General features: G+C 37.4%; 1 protein-coding gene across 1 annotated transcript; it reads left to right on the top strand.

Moving 5' to 3' along the window:
• Positions 1-471: 471 nt before the first annotated feature.
• Positions 472-13,323, top strand: LOC129271498 (uncharacterized). Its single transcript, XM_054908833.2, has 4 exons — positions 472-648; positions 8,727-8,858; positions 9,767-9,858; positions 10,492-13,323. Exons 1-4 carry the CDS (start codon positions 538-540, stop codon positions 10,502-10,504), a joined length of 348 nt encoding a protein of 115 aa, XP_054764808.2. The 5' UTR covers positions 472-537; the 3' UTR covers positions 10,505-13,323.
• Positions 13,324-18,981: the final 5,658 nt, after the last annotated feature.

Below are 18,981 nucleotides of genomic sequence, written 5' to 3'. Positions count from 1 at the left end.
ATATATATTAAAAGAAAACAATGAAATCAGTTATTATAAAAAAAATACACGTCTGACAAAACTCAAATACACACACACACACACACACACACATGGTATGTTTTTACCCCCAAGCTTTTTCCCCGGGGTCATATTCTGGCGACAACTTGTTTAGGGGCCAAAATGTGTAAAAATTAAGCCCGCGAAAAACTTGCATGTTAATTTAGGTGGTTATTTTGCACACAGAGAAAAAAATTCGTTTAGGGGGTGTTTGGAAATAATGTGGTCACGCATGTGTACATCAATACATTTGACTGCCCCCGGGGGGAGGGGGTGGTAATGATCCAACAGTCCCCTCCCCGAAGATCTCGAGGGGAGAGGGGGGGGGGGGGGGGGGGTCGGAGGGCCGCGACCATAGCGCCGCGACCTTGGCCGCGACCATAGGCCACGACCGTAGTATACGTACGTAAGATCGTATCTCTGTGCGCCGCGACGATCTCGCTGTTTTGTAAACATGAGAGGCCTGTGACTCATTTGAGGCCGTGTGTTCTTGTCACTATGAGGAACTTTTGCATTTTTGTACTATTTTTCATGATATTTTTAAGTGTTTGCAACTCAAAAATGATATATCAATTCAATCGGTACCATTACAAGAAGAAACCAAGATCGGTGAGTGTAAATTATTGATGATAATCGGGATTATACAGTTTTGCAGCGATACGGTCCCATATGTATAAATTTGTGTTTGTTTCAGACACCACAAATTAGTTGAAATTGACCACTCTGGGGCTACACCGCTATTCCAACGCGTGTTGGAAAAGTCGACGCCAGACGGGTACGTTTTGGCCTTGAATTTCCAGCAAATTAATCAAAATTACGGCCTAAATTTAGGTCTATGTTATCAATTATATACTAATTTCATAATTATAATGTAAAACGGGTACTCACGGGTTCTTTTCTTTCCAAATTTTGTGTTTTCATCGCCTCTTCTGGCCAACTCTTGCGATGGATTTTGTCGCCATAGGATCCTGTACGTGCAAATCCAGGGCGAGTTGTCACATGACGCTCGCGAGTCTCTAGGGGTAATGGCCTTTAATCAAGGCGTTCTTTTTGCTATAATTTTATAATGACGCTTAAATATCGAAATCAATGTAGACGAGTCTGTGCAGGGGCATAACAGGGGTATATAAGAGGGGGCATAGTACATGTCGCATGTGGAAGATAAAAGTTACGTAATGTAAGTCCCGAGCACTAGCGTACCTAGGGGGGGGGGCAGTCTGCCCCCCCCCCCGATGAGTCACAAACCCATGCAAATTACATATCTCTGCCCCCCGGCCCCCCTGACGAGCTTGAAAACCTATTTTGCCCCCCCCCCCCCCCCCGACGAGCTTGAATACCTATTTTGCCCCCCCTGGCGAGCTTGAAGACTTTTTTTTTGCTTGTCAAATTTTTTCTGGTACGATTGAAGACCTTTTTCATTGAAGAGCCTTTTTTTCCTTTTTTTTTGCTTGTCAAATTTTTTGGCGGCCGATTTTGCCCCCCTGTGGAAAATCCTAGGTACGCCATGCACTGCCCGCGCTACATGTATGTTGGTAGCCCTGGGACCTCTGGATATTAACTAATCCAATTTAATTACAGATGGCAGATTTTTTTATTATCTGAGTAGCCCCCCCCCCCCGGATTATTTGTTCTCACATTACTTTCCTTTTTAAATTTCCTTTCGTTCTTTCTTTCATTTTTCTTTCTTTCTTCCTTCCGTTGCTCCTATGTTTTTTTTTCAGGTGAAATCCACTCGGGGGATGGCCAGCCATGCCCCCATCTGTTTATGCCTCTGAGATGTAGGCTATACTCATGATCTTAATCTTCGATTTTCCAAAGTAGGGGGGTGCAATTTCTCAAGTAAAATTTGACAACCCCCCCAAAAAGGTTATCACAGAAAAATTGTCATTTTGTCTCGCGTAAGATTTGACAAGTAAAAAGAAAAGATGGTTACTAAAAATAAAAGACTCATTTTGTCCGTGTAATATTTGGCAAGCCTCCCCCCCCCCCAAGTTTAACATATCGGAGGTGCGATGGCTCAGTCGGTAGAGCAGGGGTTTCGGATTCCGGTGACCCGGGTTCGATTCCCAAGTGGTGCGCTAGTGCCCTTAAGGCTTATCCTCATTACCAGGTCCCTCGGAGAGGACCTTAAGCCGTTGGTCCCCTGGTTGCTTGCTCACAGGCATTCGTGCTTTTTTAGCAGTCAGGTAAAAAATCTCGATATAACATAACATTAAAAAAAAGTGAAAGTCATTTTGTCCTGCGTGAAATTTTAAAAGTAATAAAAAGATGGTCACTAAAATTGAAGTTCATTTTGTTTGTGAAATATTTGGCAAGCCCCCCTCCCAAAAAAAGGTTTTAACTAAAAATGATTGAAGGCCATTTTGTTCCTCTTAAAATTTGTCAAGTATAAAAAAAAAAATCACTAAAAAATGAAGGTCATTTGTCCCACGTAAAATTTGACAAGCCCCCCCCCCTAAAAAAAAATGAAAGGTAGCTGATAATGATTGAAGATCATTTTTTCTTGCATAACATTTTACAAAAAAAAGTGTGTCACTATTTGGCGAGCCCCCTACCCTCCAAAAAAAAAGGTTTAATTAATAATGATCGAAGGTCATTTTGTCTCTCGTAAAATTTGACAAATAAAAAAAAAGTTGTCACTAAAACAAGAAGGTCATCTTGTCGCGCGTTATATTTGGCAAGCCCCCACCCCCCTAAAAAAGTTTGTCATTAAATATAGAAAGTCATATGTTCAAAGTAAAATAAATTTGGGAAGCAAAAAAGAAAAGGACAAAAAGAGCAAAGAATATGAACAAAATATCCCCATTACAAATATTGCTGTGATTCTCATAAGGAGGTGGGGGGGGGGGGGGACTTAACTTTGTACGAACGACATTTTTTTTTTACATCCAAAATATTGACTATGAATCTCAAAAGGTGGAACGGGCCAGAAATGCTCAACCCCCCCCCCCCCCCCCCCGATCTGCCATTGATTCCAATCGATAATGACTTTTCCCTGCAATACTGATGCTTGAAATCAAGATACTAGTACTGAAGATTGATATATTGTAATATAAATTATGAACGTCTGACAAAAAGATAACCAACCGATCACCTGACCGATCAGCTGACCAGTACGTGAATCACATCGTAGTTGATCAGTCCCCACAGCGTTTGGAACGCTCACCAAGAATTCAAGAAAAAAGACTGAAAATGTAAGTTTAACCTCAATCCATTAAATTTCAAATGTCGTAGAAGTTTCCTTATCATGTTTAAAACTAATTAATACCTAAATTGTTACCATCCACTATGTATTAAGGCGTACATTTGCCAAAGTTCTTGGGTGCAAATCGAAACGGCAATGTCTAACCGGTTTTATCACTGATGTCGCCTATGAGGTCCATACATGTAATGTTTGGACCTCATTGGTACTAGGAGTGGAAATTGACAGGGATACCTGAATCTAGTCTTGAGGACGCAATGATGATGACTTTTTAAATAATGATATATACTTCTTCATCATTGACGTCTTGACACTCTTCCCCCAGTCGCATAAATAAAGATGGATTTCCCTCGGAAATCCATCTTTAGAAACAAAAATCACTTTAATTGTATTGATTTCATTAATTTTCACACCTTCCTACGCCTAATGCGTAGGAAGGTTTTAAAAATTATAACATGAAAATGTGAAAAATTTAAGGTTTCTTACCTAACTGATGCTGAGTAAACCCCTCGATCCACATGTAAACAACGTAAGTACAATAGCGTCGACCCTTGAACCGCTTATGTATGACGTACTTCCGGCTAGCGATGCCGTTCTGATGAATAATTTATAGAAAAAAAAATTATTTCGCAAATGTTAAAATGTATCACGTAAATTAAAAATAATTGTCAGTTTCATACCAATTATTTTTAATTACGTGATAAATTTTAACATTTGCAAAATAATTTTTTTTTCTATAAATTATTCATCAGAACGGCATCGCTAGCCAGAAGTACGTCATACATAAGCGGTTCAAGGGTCGACGCTATTGTACTTACGTTGTTTACATGTGGATCGAGGGGTTTACTCAGCATCAGTTAGGTAAGAAACCTTAAATTTTTCACATTTTCATGTTATAATTTTTAAAACCTTCCTACGCATTAGGCGTAGGAAGGTGTGAAAATTAATGAAATCAATACAATTAAAGTGATTTTTGTTTCTAAAGATGGATTTCCGAGGGAAATCCATCTTTATTATGGTCCTTCTCTTATGCGACTGGGGGAAGAGTGTCAAGACGTCAATGATGAAGAAGTATATATCATTATTTAAAAAGTCATCATCATTGCGTCCTCAAGACTACCTGAATCCTGATTGGCAATCCAGGCCAGGTCAGGTGTTTGTGAGAACAGATTGAGACTGTGACATCGTGTTCAATAAGTCCGACGTTTATGACACACTATGAAGGAAATAATTAGATATACAATTTACTCTATTTTAGACTTGGTTTTGACTTAAAGGTATTCAGTAGAGGCGCACGGCCAATATTGGAGACTGTCTCCAATGTGGGAGATTATCTCCAATATCAGAGACTTTTGTAAAGAATTTGGGTATCCAATTTCAGAGACCGTCTCCAGCTTTGGATACCAATTTCCTTTGTTTACATTTGCTGCAAAAGGATTACCTTGGCGGCAAATAAAAATGTGATAAGCAGATTCCTCATGAAAAATTACCCCTTTTCACCGTCTACTTTAAAAATTCACCATCTACTTTTGTTTTGATAAGGATTTTTGTTGTCAATCACACACAAAACAAATGGGCTTCTAACCTCAGTGAGACAAAATTTTGGGTGGAAAAAATCATGCTTTTGTTGGTGTTGTTTCTTTTGTCCTTTTGCAAAGCAAGTCTCCAATGTGGGAGATTGTCTCCCCTATTGGAGAGAGTCTCCCATATTGGCCGTGCGCCTCTACTGGTATTGTTTAACTTTGTCATTTTGTGAGCAGCCGATTTTAAAAATTCTCAAACCAAGATTAAACATGTGCACAAGTGCATGTATTTGAACTAATAAACCCTGAAAACAACCATTATTGAGAATGAAAAGCTAAAACTACAAGGCAAACCCCAATTTTGTAAATAGGCATCTTATAGACGCCTAAATAGTACACATGACATAAGTCGAGTGTATGAGATGAAATTAAGATGGTGTTTTCGGTCACTTTATATTTCAATTTTTGAAGCACTAAATAATTATTTTCGGACGCAATTTTTTCTGGGCTTCATTTTTGTAACATATCACACACACAGGTGACAAGTGTGACCTTCTAGCTCAGATTTTTTAAAAGTCAAACCAATGTTAACCAATCACTTTAAGATTTTCTTTTCTGTAGACTTTACGAAACTACAGTGCATATAAAAAAAACGGGACAGATTTGAAAAGTCTATCAAATTTTTGTTTCAAATAATGATGTCTATATTTTAGTGTTAATAGATGCTCTAAGGTCTTATCTTTGAAATGCAATTTAAAAAAATAAATTTTATTCATGCTTGAGCGAACACATGACGTTTTTGTTGGGGGTTCAAAAAGAGGCTTGCGCCAGAATTGCAGAATATGTGTAATACAGTGATCAGACTTTTTGCTAATCAGGAGACTTCCTCTTGACCTTTTCATTATCTGTGCCACAATTTTCAAATTATGCTGTCAAATTTCATTTACAAAGTTATTTATTTAATTTAATTATTTTGTTTTTTTCATTTAAACTTCTCTTACCTTTTAATTTTCCTTCATAAGTAACTGAGGAAAGAAGATTTTTTTTGTCAACCCAAGCACGAAGATTTGAATTATTAATTGGGAAAACTTGTGATTATTTAAATCGTTTTATTATGTGAAACAAATTATGTTATGTACCTTTAAAAGACATGAATCTATTTTTCAATGGGTCATTAATTCCTTGACCAAGTTTAATTGCTTGACAGGAAACACAGGAAGGGATTCATGTCTTTCAATGACCATGATGTATTGAGTGAATTTTGAAGGAGCTAGATATGGCAGATCGAGTAAAATGTATTAAAAAGTTTTGAGCGAGCGAAGTGAGCACGCAAATATTCCCACTTTTTTAAATTACAATATCAAAGTTTGTGATAGATTTTGACATAATATTCAGAAAATAATATCATATTTTACTTTCTATCTTTCCTTTTATTTCCTGTCCACTTTTTTCTTGGTCATGATATTTTTAATTAAGGGGGGGGGGGGAGCAACCCGAGCGCCCGCCCATCTGTGTGGCTTTGTTCAAAAGGAACCATAACCTTTGTAGCACATAATGAAAGGATTTGAATAAAAAAATCCATGCTCTCCCATAATTTGGTTGTAAAGAAAAATTTTAGCTTGAAGAAGGAATATTCAAAGCTAACAGAGAGCATATTAAAAAGAAATAACAGAATAATTCAAGCAAATAAATAGATCTGAAAATGAATTTTGACCGCATGATTTGAAAATTATGGCAAAGATAATGAAAAGGTTAAGAGGAAGTCTGCTAATTAGAAAGAAGTCCGATCATCATATTACTCATATTCTGCAATTCTGGCGCAAGCCTCTTTTTGAACCCCCAACAAAAACGTCCCGTGTTCGCTCAAGCATGAACGAAACTAATTTTTTTTAATAGCATTTGAAAGACAAGACCTTAGAGCACCTATTAACACCAAAATATAGACATAATAATTTGAAACTAAAATTTTATAGACTTTTCAAATCTGTCCCGTTTTTTTTTTATATGCACTGTAGTAGTACTAGTAGTATAGTAGTACTAGATTCTAACTTAATAGTCTACTCTTACACTACACTTTTACAGATAACAACCTACATGTAACAACATTCTAATTAAGAAACCATTTCATATGATAGTTTATGATAGCTTAGACCAGGGATTCTCAAATGGTGGCGCGCGCGCCACTTGTGGCGCACCGAGCCTTGCGGAGTGGCGCTTGGAAGCCGGTATAAAAAAAGTAAAAATAAAGAAAAATTAGGGAGATAAAAATGTATCTACCAGTAACCTGGAAATAAGGATTTGCTGATCATTTTAATACAAAGAGAAAACAAAAACTCTTTACTTGACACTTAATTGATTTCCTCAAATTTTGTCAAATTTAGCACTCGATAACCTCTATTATAGAGGATCGATGTTGTTCTTTTTATTTATTCTATGCGGTACAAAGTTTATGTGCCACACAAGTGATTTGAAAACCCCGTTTGTAGGATTTCTATTTCAACGGCGAGAAATGTTGCATTTCCAGAGTATCATTTTTGTTTAAGAGTTAAACATCAAATAATGTGATATCCATAAAGCATCCTGATCATAAAAAAATATGAATTTGGGGCATAACAAGCAGAAAATTTGTTTACGGAGCCGATTAAAATCCGAAGGTGTAAAGTGAAATACATACATGCTCAGATGTATTGCCTGCCGTGATTGCCTGCATGCACTCTTGCTTAACACGAACTGAATAAATGATACTGCACGTGAGTTGTAGAGGGGCAGTTTGGGCGCTAGTGCAGTGCAACGCCTAATTTTCAGCCCTTGCAAAATCGGGGAACGTAACTTTAGCCACTGGCGTACAGATGGGGGCGGGGATTGGGGGCCCCCAAGTGTTTCACGGCCAAGAAAACAAAAGGAGAAAAGAGGAGAAAAGGAAAGAAAAGGGAAATATTGTATTATCTTAATATTATGTCAAAATATAGATTTTTGTATTGAAAAGTTCAATATTTTTGCTTCAGCTGCCATATCTAGCCCCTCATTTTTTTTTTTACTCATTATGCCACTTGCTTCAGCCAATAGATCTGGTGCAGAACAGTCTGAACTAGTGGTATCATTGGTATGTTGTGAAAAAGTCACTGGTCATTTTTCTTTTAATATTGTGTAGTTTGTTGGCATTTGTATTTCTTCTTTTGATATTAATTAGAGCCCCTCTGGGCAATTTAAAAAGCCTCATATTCCAAAACTTCTTGGGGCTCTGCCCCCTCGACCCCCACGCCACCAGGGGCCTCTGGGCCCCCCATCCGCTGATACATTGCTGGTTTGCGTAATGGATAGTGGAGCATTACAGATTCTCAACAAGAAATGTGGCGCTTCCAAAAAAGTAATTGAGAATGGCTGGCTTAGACCTTTGTCTTAGACCTCTTTTCAGGGAAAACATATGCTTCTCTTTTTAAAAATATAGATTTCCTATTGACTTTATGTTCACTTTTTCACAAAAATGCATTTCACTTTCAGTTGTTGTCATGATCATATATTTTGCTTTTCACATAATACTGCGTAACAAATATATATTTCTCTCTCACCAAAATCATTTCACTTCGGTAGCATCAGCATTGATTCTCCTCACAACATATTTTACATTTGGTAGATAAGCTAATAATATAACTATTTTGTTGCAGGTTTGGAGACACAGGTCCTAGGGCCAGGCCTTTGCTTGTCATCAGGCTTTAACATTTTTGTCCACCTCCCTACTTTCTTGCAGTCGGGTCCTGATTTGGTTTGCCTGAGTTGTTTTCCATCTACTAATATAACATGTATATTGGATACCATTCATAATTAAATTCATCTATCACATTACATTATTATTTATCTGTCCAATGTATGAAAAATACAAATTACAATATGTTCTTGTCCATCAATTAATATCAACATTGATGCATTATATTTTGTTGTCTGATGATATTCTTTTTTTCCAGGAAAACCTTTTCAAGCGTGACACAAGGATGTGTGAGAGTGAGTGCACATCATATGTCGGCCGAGAACGGTTAAATTGCATCAGGAAATGCATCTCATCGGAATGCTATGAAGAGCTCTACAGTTGGGATGAGGTATAAATAAAATGGTGGAGTTTCAAAATTCTCTAAAACCCATGGAGACACATTGGGAGTGTTTCATTGAATTGAATTATTTCGCATGGATCCCCAATGCAGAAATTTGTTATCCATTGGCTATTTATTAAAAGTAAATACATTCACATGAAATGGAACTTGAAAACACAAGCTAAAACATATTATATAGCCAGGTGTATACCGAAACATATATAAGAAAAAATAGTTTTGAGTAGTAATACATGTAACTTCAAATGCTTCACACATTGGCGAAGTGTATTTTTAAACGTTTGTAGGAAGATTTGTTTATGTTTTACTTGTTTGTATACAATACATGAGAACTGTTATTGATCAAGCATCATGTACATCATTTGATGGTGTATGTGTGCTTGTGAGGGTGTGTGTGTGGCTTTATTATCATTATGCTTGGCTATTTTCACAAACTCTGTGCAATGTCAAGTGGTGAAATCGCATTCCAAACCTGTGTATGGGGGACATAGCACACTATCACATCTCGGTCACCAAATTCTCTATTTATCTCTGAGCAAAATCATGCTCTTTTTGATGTAGACCGAAATAACTCCTTTTAAAATCAATGGGGTAGTGATTTGTTACAATTTCTGAATTATAGAAATAATAATAATACTAGTGATGTCTTATTGAGCGCACACACTGTCCAGAGACGCTCATGGCGCTAGTGCAGCAACACTTCCTTTGGGTATACATATATTTGTAAATGAAGTCAACAAAGAGATCTTAAGTTACTACAAGTACAGTTTTGCATCACCCACTGGAATTCCTAGCTACATCCTTGTGGGGCCTGGTGGTGCCCTCCTGCTTGCTGCTCCGTTCACCGACAGTTATATCCAAATGCTTAGAACATTAATTTCTATTTTGCCTTTGTTCAGTTGGAGGAAGGTGAGATTGACATAAGGGCATCGTCTTTCAAAGGATGCTGGATGAAAAAGATCATCAATCAACGCTATGGCAAACATCACCGGTAAGTGTTGGCTTAGTTGGTAGAGCGTCTGTCTCACAACCGGGAGGTCGGGAGTTCAAACCCCGGCCGTGTCGGACCAAAAGACGTTAAAAGTTGGGAGTTGCTGCTACCCTGTTCAGCGTTCAACTATACAAGGGATTAGAGCTTCATGTATGTCGATCTGGCGCTGCACAGTGGCTGCCGGGCCCACGATCAATTGGGCAAAACAAATTTTCTGAGGATTTCTTTTTTCTGATTTCTGTTTTGAACAAATTACAAACAGATTTAGAAAAGGCCTCAAATTTATTTACTGGTTATTTCTCAAGCCACACTCAAACTTTTAATTTGTACAAGCCTGAAAATGTTATAGAAATTTGTCTACATATACATGTAAGTGGCCGAAAGGCATTAATGTTATCATAGAACTCGGTCGTGTTGATGTTTAAATCCATGTTTCTTGTTTTATCAATGTTCAGCTCTTCATATTCTCTTGTATCACATATTCTTGTTTTTTTGGGAGCATTATGTGTATCATGATAAAATTAATCATAATAATCATAATAGTCATACTGTACATATTTATACCAGAATAGATGATTTTAACTAATCAATGTCCTACATTACTCACAACTCACTCTTGATTTCTCTTCCCAGAACCAGTCATTGATCGTCTGCATGGATAGGATGAAATGTAAAGAGATGGATTGGTGCTCCTGGTCATTGAGAAGGAGATCAGAGGAGGAGTGTGCCAGGAGTCGGCTTCGACTGGATTAACCTCCGTCATGTCAAGTCTGCAAGGGACTGAAACCTAGCGGTGGAGGAGCTATGAAAGAGGACGAAGAACTAGGGGAAGTGGAGAGATGATTCCTCAAAAGCTTCAACAAGTTCTTAGGATCTTCAGAAGTGACAGTCTCGAAGACAAGGTGATGGGGATGTCATATAGAGGATGAAGGGAAAGATTGATAGAGAGAATGAGAAAGAAAAGAAAAATGAGAGAAAGTGAGAGAGAAAGGGTATTTTATTAGAGGCTGGAAAAGGGAGGACAGTATTCTTGATGAGAGTGGACAAGGTATTGCTAGCTCTATTTTACTGAAATGCATGTCAAACCATTGGCTCTGTACGCCACTTTGTGTTTTGTTGTTCTCATCACAAAACTTAGTACGTAGGGGGGGGAGGGTTGACTGAGATTTAAATGCATCTAAAAGCGCACCATTCCCAAACACGTATCGAGCTCAATAATGTGTCACCGCATTGGTCACACTCATGGGACGCAATGTACTGCATATTACTTTGAAAATTCACTTTTACACTGTTTTTTAATGTCACAGACTCTCTGAAAAGCAGTTTGCTCTGACTGAACGTGAGTTTTACTGCGGTTAAATAAATTGAAATAAATGAATAAAATGTGTTAAATATCACATATGCACAGGCAGTTAAGCATGATTTTTAATCAAATTTTCCTTGGTGTGAAACACCCCCTGGATTGTACTACTACTAACTAGTATATTTCTTGGGCCATCCCCTAGATAAGTTTGGTTTGTGCCCTTGTGGAATTGCCTAGATTCACACTATCAACACAGAGTTTGCTATTTTGGCAATGAGCTTAGGCCAGGAGAAACAGAGAGACAGAGAGATGGGGCAGATAGGGAGAAAGAGTTTATTTCAAAGAGAAGGGGATGAATGATAATTACATTTCTATAGCGCCTTTTCTTGGAAAGGTACAAAGCGCATTACATATAAAGAATGTACAATGAAACAAAACACAACCATAAAAGTGAATGAAAGATTGAAGAACATTGAAAGACCAATGCTGGCTAGTAGGCATTAACGGAAAAGATACATACATGTGTTTTTTAGATTTTTCTTGAATATGTTGAGTGAAATTGCGTTCTTTATAGAATTGGGGAGATTGTTCTATGCTCTTGGAGCAGTGGCTAGGAATACACGCTTGCCAGCATTGGTTTGACATCTTGGGATATGGATTTCTCTATTGGCATTAGATCTTAGGGGTGACACTTCGTAATTCCGAAGGTTCTTTATTCCGAAGGTTCGTAATTCCAAAACACGTAAATTGCCTATACATCGATGTTCGTTAATCCGAAAACGTAAAAGGGTTCGTTAATCCGAACATTTGTGGCGTTATTCCGAAGGTTCGATAATCCGAAAACGAAATAAGGTTCGATGTTCCGAAGGTTCGTTAATCCGAAAACGAAATAAGGTTCGTTGTTCCGAAGGTTCGTTAGTCCGAAAACGAAATAAGGTTAGTTAATCATTTAGTTTTCGGACTAACGAACCTTCGGAATTGCGAACCTCATTTCTTTTTTGGATTATCGAACCTTCGGAATAACGAACCTCATTTCGTTTTCGGACTAACGAACCTTCGGAATTACGAACCTTCGGAAATACAAACCTTCGGAATAACGAACCTTCGGAATATCCGAACCTTCGGAATAACGAAGCTTCGGAATTACGAATGTATGCAGATCTTAGGTTATAACTAGATCTCTTTACATGAATGAGATCACACAGGTATGAGGGGAAGGAGACGCAGAAAGATTTTCAATCAACTGCAACTTGACTGTCACTACTTTCTACCAATGAAATGCGCAGATTAGGGACTTTGCATTTGATTTGGGGGTTGCCTTTATTCTACAATTGGCCCCTGATGGTGAAATATTGTGGACAAACTATCAGCAAACAAATAACACAGCACTTGTCTATTTATGGGATTTTTACTTTTCCTGTTGTTCATAGTGCATTATGATGAAATCTGGGAGTAGTAGCTGGACTTTTAATGAATATGTCACATTTTATAACCAATTCAGTTGATATATGGACCAATATGAAGAAAGACTGTTGTAATGTGGCATTGTGGATTAATAGTCAGCCCTTGGTAAACCTTGAATTCTTGTCATGTCATAGCTGCCAAAGTTTATGCCTGAAAACTAGAACCTCAAGGCCATAGGAAGTGATAACCTGGTATAGGTTGTTAAAGAGTAGGGCTTTCACTTTTGTTTCTTTGAAAACGAACATGTGACCGAAAAAAACAGCGAGCACTTTGGATTAAGTAAAACCATCTGTCAAAATTCTTGGAGTACATGTGGATTATTGTAAAATTTTCATAAACATGTTTACGATAGCTATTCTCAAATGTGGTTTAAGGTTCATGGAATGCATACATGACATGTTCATATTTTTAACTGAATATTTTGCTAAATTAAATCGCTAAGGTCCAACCTGAAATTACTTTATTAATTTTATGAACGTTTTCCAGTTGATTTTGAATTTTGAATTATTGAAAGAGGATACTGTATTACAAAAACTTATTACGATATTGGTTTTCTCATTTAAAATTTGCATGTATATGAGTCGACCTTGTAATTTGTTTTCTATTTTCTATTTTAAAAAGTATGTAATACATTGATGAGTGGAATTTTCCAAATGTTGTTGCTGAATTAATAAAATCAATAAAAAAACTATTTCACCAAGTTTTTGTTTCATTTCATTTTTTAGTACTGCCTATTGTCTATATTATTTTGCAGTGAGAAAGGATTTCCTTTCGGAAAAAACCCACTGTTAAAAAGTTCTGACATGCAGTTTGAAATGGATACATTACATGTATATGCATGACTCCAACTGTATGATAATTAGAATTGAATAACTCAGATGTTCATCAACCTAAAGCAAACCAATGATAATAATAACGTCATATTTTATCCAGGGTAGCTACATGTGTACTTCAGTTCTGAAAACTGTTCTCCCAGCGGGCTCTGCTTAACATGATTGTGTTATTATTACCCCGGCTTAAGCATGGCTACCAAAGAAACAAGACTATAATGTATGTTATGTTGAATGATTTAATTGCACTCAGTAATTGCCCATTGATACCAAATGATTTCAGGAAGTTTGCTGAGGATAATAAAAAGATTATATTTTGGAATCAATGTGTATACTGTATGGCCGTTTCACAAAGGAGTTCATCAGTATAAACTAGCTTAATATAAACTTGTGTAAGTCTACCTTTAATTAATATTTGCCCGACTCAAATTCAAATTTCTCCTAATTCAAACAGATTTCTGAGGTCCAAAAAGATTTGACTGATGCAAAGTTTCCTGTATTTATTAGCATGCCGTTTGACATGATATATACCTACATGTATATCAAGGTTTATTTCAATCATTTATCAGTGACCTTTATAAACTTTTTTTTTTCAAATTATTTGACTACTGAAATCTGTAATTCCCTTTGATTTTGTACAGGGACCCCCTGGTTCTGAAGGACAAAATTTTTTGCTGAATATCCCTCATGAAAAAAGAACTGATTTTTATCCTTTGACTTCGCAAACATCTCGTGTTTTCACAAGTTCAATTTTTGCTCGGTTTGCTGTTATTTTAATGACTATTTGGACTAGCACATTGGCAGAAACCTTGATTATGTTGTATGTTGCTCAATCACTGGTTATTAATCTATGCTTTATCATATAGTGGCCTCATTGTAAAGGCCAATTAGGTTTATACAAGTACTTGTTTCAAGATGTAGTTATATTTATTCTTTTTATTTGATTTTGATTTCGAAAATAATTGAGCAGGAAAAATTGCTCCGGAAAAATTGCTCCGGAAAAATTGCATTTTTTGCAGCAATAACTTGGATTTAAAGGAACTTTTACATACCACGCTGACAGGAAATCGACAGTGGTGAGCCTTGTGCTACTTATTTTCTCATATCTTATTGACTTTCAATGTTTTGGGCCATTTTAAACCGTTATTTTGGTCAATTTTAATTCATTATTTTGGAGTTATTTGAACATTTTAGCGCACATAAACAATACATGCGCAATGAACTTGGAAACAACGCGAGTGATCAACGCGCGTGTGACATATCCCTGACGTGACGCGATGATGGTCTGTGCCAGGGTCTGTGCAATATAGATGACGTCACAATGGCCGCAGTTAATGTGAAAACTCTCCGACTTAAAGAACTGAAAGCAGAATTGCAAAAACGCGGGCTGAATAAATCTGGTGTAAAAGATACGTTGGTTAAACGACTCCAGAGTGCTATTGATAAAGAAGTAAATGCGGGAGTAAATGACACTATCCTACAATCTCAGATCAATGAAATAAGGAATGAAAACAAAATAGATCAGGAAACTAACACCGAACAATCTGACATTTATGAGCTGTTCAATCTAGTTTTGTCTTCCGTGAATGAGTTGGCCGAAAGGATAACCATTCTTGAAGCTAAGTTCGAGAACGAATGGCAAGTAGGAAAGGCGAAAAAAACTCTTCATGAAATCGCTGGAACTGTATCGAGAATCAATCCGGTGAGGATTTACAAGCCTTCCATCCCTACAAAGAATCGATTTGATGTCCTTGCGGAACATCATACTGACGCGGAAGCTTGTACTTCGTCATATCCCTCGGTGAGTGACCAGATCAATGACTACCGAAATCGACATCGCCAACGCCACTTGTCTAAGTCCCCCGATTCTCTCGTCGAGAACACTGAGGCCAAATCCTCGACTTCGATGTCGACAAGCGACCAGATTAGAGATTACCGTGAAGGTCATCGTCGACGCTTCTTGTCAGAGCAGCTAAATGATGTCATCGAATGTGCTGATACCAAACCTTCGACTTCGAAGACGATGAGTGAAGAGATCACTGATTATCAACAAAGAGATCGCCGAGGCCGCTTGTCTGAACTCCCCGATGTCGTCATAGAAGGTGACTCGATGATAAAACACATCGTGGGCCGACTCCTCAGCCGAAAGCGGAATGTTGTCTGCCATCCAAATCCAGGGGCAAAGGTGGCTAACATCTCCTCGAATGTAACTGAGGGTGTTAAGAGGAAGGGTGACGTCATTCTTCATATTGGGTCGAATGACTTATCGAAGGATAATGGAAGTCCACAGATCGCTGAAAACATCGTATCCTTAGCAGACGCTATCTCAGCGAATGGCTGTGAAGTTGGCTTGTCCAGTATAATTCACCGCAGGTGGGAATCAGCTCATCAGAGACGCCGGGTTGATGTGGTAAATGAGCGACTAAAGAGAGCTTCACGTGAAAGGGGATGGGGTTTCATCGACAACAACAACATCGGTGACAGGCACCTTGGTAAGGATGGAGTACATATAAATAAGGCAGGACAAGCTGTTCTAGCCTCAAATTTTCGACGCTTCATCGAGCGACTTCGAGGGCAAGCTCCACTTGATCAGAATATGACCTACGCTGAAGCTCTGATGGGATCTTCAACGCAGGATTTCGAGGTGATTCCACCCAGAGGGAGGCTGAAATCAACCCCGGTCCATCCTTGGCTTCCACAGACGAAAGATCAACAGGAGTGGCACGAGTATCTACGTTTCGTCAAAGCAACATGCAGCTAAACTCTGTCTCTAACTGTGGTGAATCTTGTGGAAGCCGTGACGAATCTTATTCAATATCACCATCATTTTCTCGTAACTCTTCACAAGTTGGTAATGAGACTTTTAATCACCTTGATACATCCAGTAGGCCTACTGGTAGTTTTGAAAATGATTTTCAGGAACCATCACATCAACTGAGAAAGGATAAAATTAATCAATTAGTAAATGGTTCAGTTCCTAGGTTTAGAAACAGAGGCTTAAAATTTGCTCATTTGAATATTCACAGTTTAATTGCTAAAATTGATGAACTTAGATTACTTCTGAGAAATTCATCATTTGATGTTGTCGGATTGAATGAGACACTTTGCGACTCAATGATTGATGATTCTGAATTGCGTATTGATGATTATGTCTTATTACGTAGAGATCGTACGAGACACGGAGGTGGTGTGGCTGTATACATATCGAAGAAGTTCAATTACAAAAGAAGGGATGATCTGATTTCACCAAATTTAGAATGTATTTGGTTTGAATTGCATTATCCAAACAAGTCTCCAATTCTGGTTGGGGAGTTTTATAGACCTCCGAATTCTCATGTTGATTTCTTTGAAGAATTAGACAAAAACTTGGATGCTGCTCTCTTGGAAGATATGAGCAGTATGATATTGGGTGATTTCAACTGTGATTGTATGCCACAACAAAATGATGTGAATGGGGAAAAAATAATGTTTTATACAAATATGTACGGGCTGAGTCAGCTAATTGATACTGCTACAAGAGTCACAAATACCTCTGCCACTTTAATTGATTTGATATTTGTATCAGACAAAGAACTATACAGTGAATGGGGAATATTTGAAACTAGTATAAGTGATCATTATTTGGTGTATACAATTCGCGATTTCAGTGCTAAGATGTATAAAGATTCCGAATTTGCAGAATTTCGTTCATTTAAAAATCTTGATGAGGAAACATTTTATAGTGAATTGAGAAATATTCCTTGGCAGGTCGTAAAAGATATAGATGATGTTGATGTTGCTTGGGATGTATGGTTGACTTTTTTCAATGATGTAATCAACAGGCACATTCCCTTTTGTAAAAAGCGGATAAGAAAAAAAGCTTGTCCTTGGATATCTGACGAGGTCGTCAAGCTAATGAAGGAACGTGATAAGGTTCTAAAAACAGCTAAAGTTAACAAAAATAATGATATTTGGGACACATACAAATTTCTGAAAAATAAAGTTATTCATCTCATGAGAAAAAGTAAAAAAGAATATAATGCTAACCAGATTTCACAAAATCAAAACAATAGTAAGAAAATGTGGAGATGTTTGAGAGAACTTGTGCCCAAGTCATTACCTATTTCTCCCAACACCATAAACGTAGATGGAACAGATGTGTCGGGCAATGCAAATATTGCTGAAGCATTTAATGAATTTTTCATTTCAAATGCTACTAATATTACTAAGGACCTGCAAAGGGATGCGTCTCAACAGAGAGTTCAAGTAGAAGATGATACAAATGTTGGTTCAATTCACTCTCAATTTGAGCTAGAGTTGATTACTAGAGATTTTGTTTTGAAACAGATTGATAATCTGAGTATAGATAAATCAACTGGGGAAGATCATGTCAGCTGCAAACTTTTAAAGATGACAAAAAATGTTATCGCAGAGTCCCTTTGTGATATTATTAACAAATCCCTTACTACTGGAGTTGTTCCTCGTGAATGGAAAAAGGCTCGGGTAGTACCAATATTTAAATCTGGTGATATGTCTTCGTTGAATAATTACCGCCCAATTTCTATATTACCAATCGTGAGTAAAATTTTAGAAAGGGCTGTTCACCAACAGCTAAGTGAATTCTTGGACGTGAATGATTTATTACACCCAAATCAATCTGGTTTTCGGCCTATGCATTCAACAACTACTGCCCTTGCAAAACTTGTAAATCAGTGGTCGTTAAACATTGATAACAATTTAATTTCTGGAGTTGCGTTCATAGATCTTCGGAAGGCCTTTGATACCGTGGACCATGAGCTGCTTTTAAAGAAATTAACTTGCATTGGTTGTAGTAAGAGGACTATCACTTGGTTCAAATCATATTTATTTGATCGACAACAAGTGACACAATTTAAAGGAGCCAAATCGCACCCTTCAATCGTCAAATTAGGCGTGCCACAAGGGTCAATTCTAGGTCCCCTTTTATTTTCAATATATGTTAATAGTTTACCTGAATGTATTCATGAAGGTATTATAGATATGTACGCTGACGACACGACACTTACCGTCAGTGCGAATGATGCGACAGTTTTGGAAGAAAAATTAACTGTTGCATTAAACAAGGTCATGGCATGGATTAAAGATAATCAGCTCGTCCTCAACACTGAAAAAACTTGTGTCATGATAATAGGTTCTCGTGCTAATCTCAGGAAAATAGATTCTTTCACGATTTTGTTAAACGGTGATTTGATAAATAGAGTTCAATTCACCAAATGCTTAGGAGTTTTGATAGATGAAGAACTGAAATGGTCAAAACAAATAGAAAATGTATGTAAACTTACTCAGAAAAGCATTGGCATAATAAAGAGAGCGAAAAGTTCTTTGCTTGTGCAGTCCTTAAAGTTGCTTTATAACAGTTTAGTGTTGCCAAGATTTGATTACTGTTCTGCTGTATGGTCGAATAGATTTCAATCCCATACAATTAAGCTGCAAAAAATTCAGAAGAGGGCTGCAAGAATTATATTGAACAAGACATACGACACACCGTCGGCTGATTTGTTCACAAGT

Source organism: Lytechinus pictus, chromosome 11, assembly GCF_037042905.1.
Source record: "Lytechinus pictus isolate F3 Inbred chromosome 11, Lp3.0, whole genome shotgun sequence".
In the NCBI taxonomy this organism is placed as follows: Eukaryota; Metazoa; Echinodermata; class Echinoidea; order Temnopleuroida; family Toxopneustidae; genus Lytechinus; species Lytechinus pictus.
Note: the sequence above shows the minus strand (reverse complement) of the source record. Positions and strands in the feature narration are given on the sequence as shown.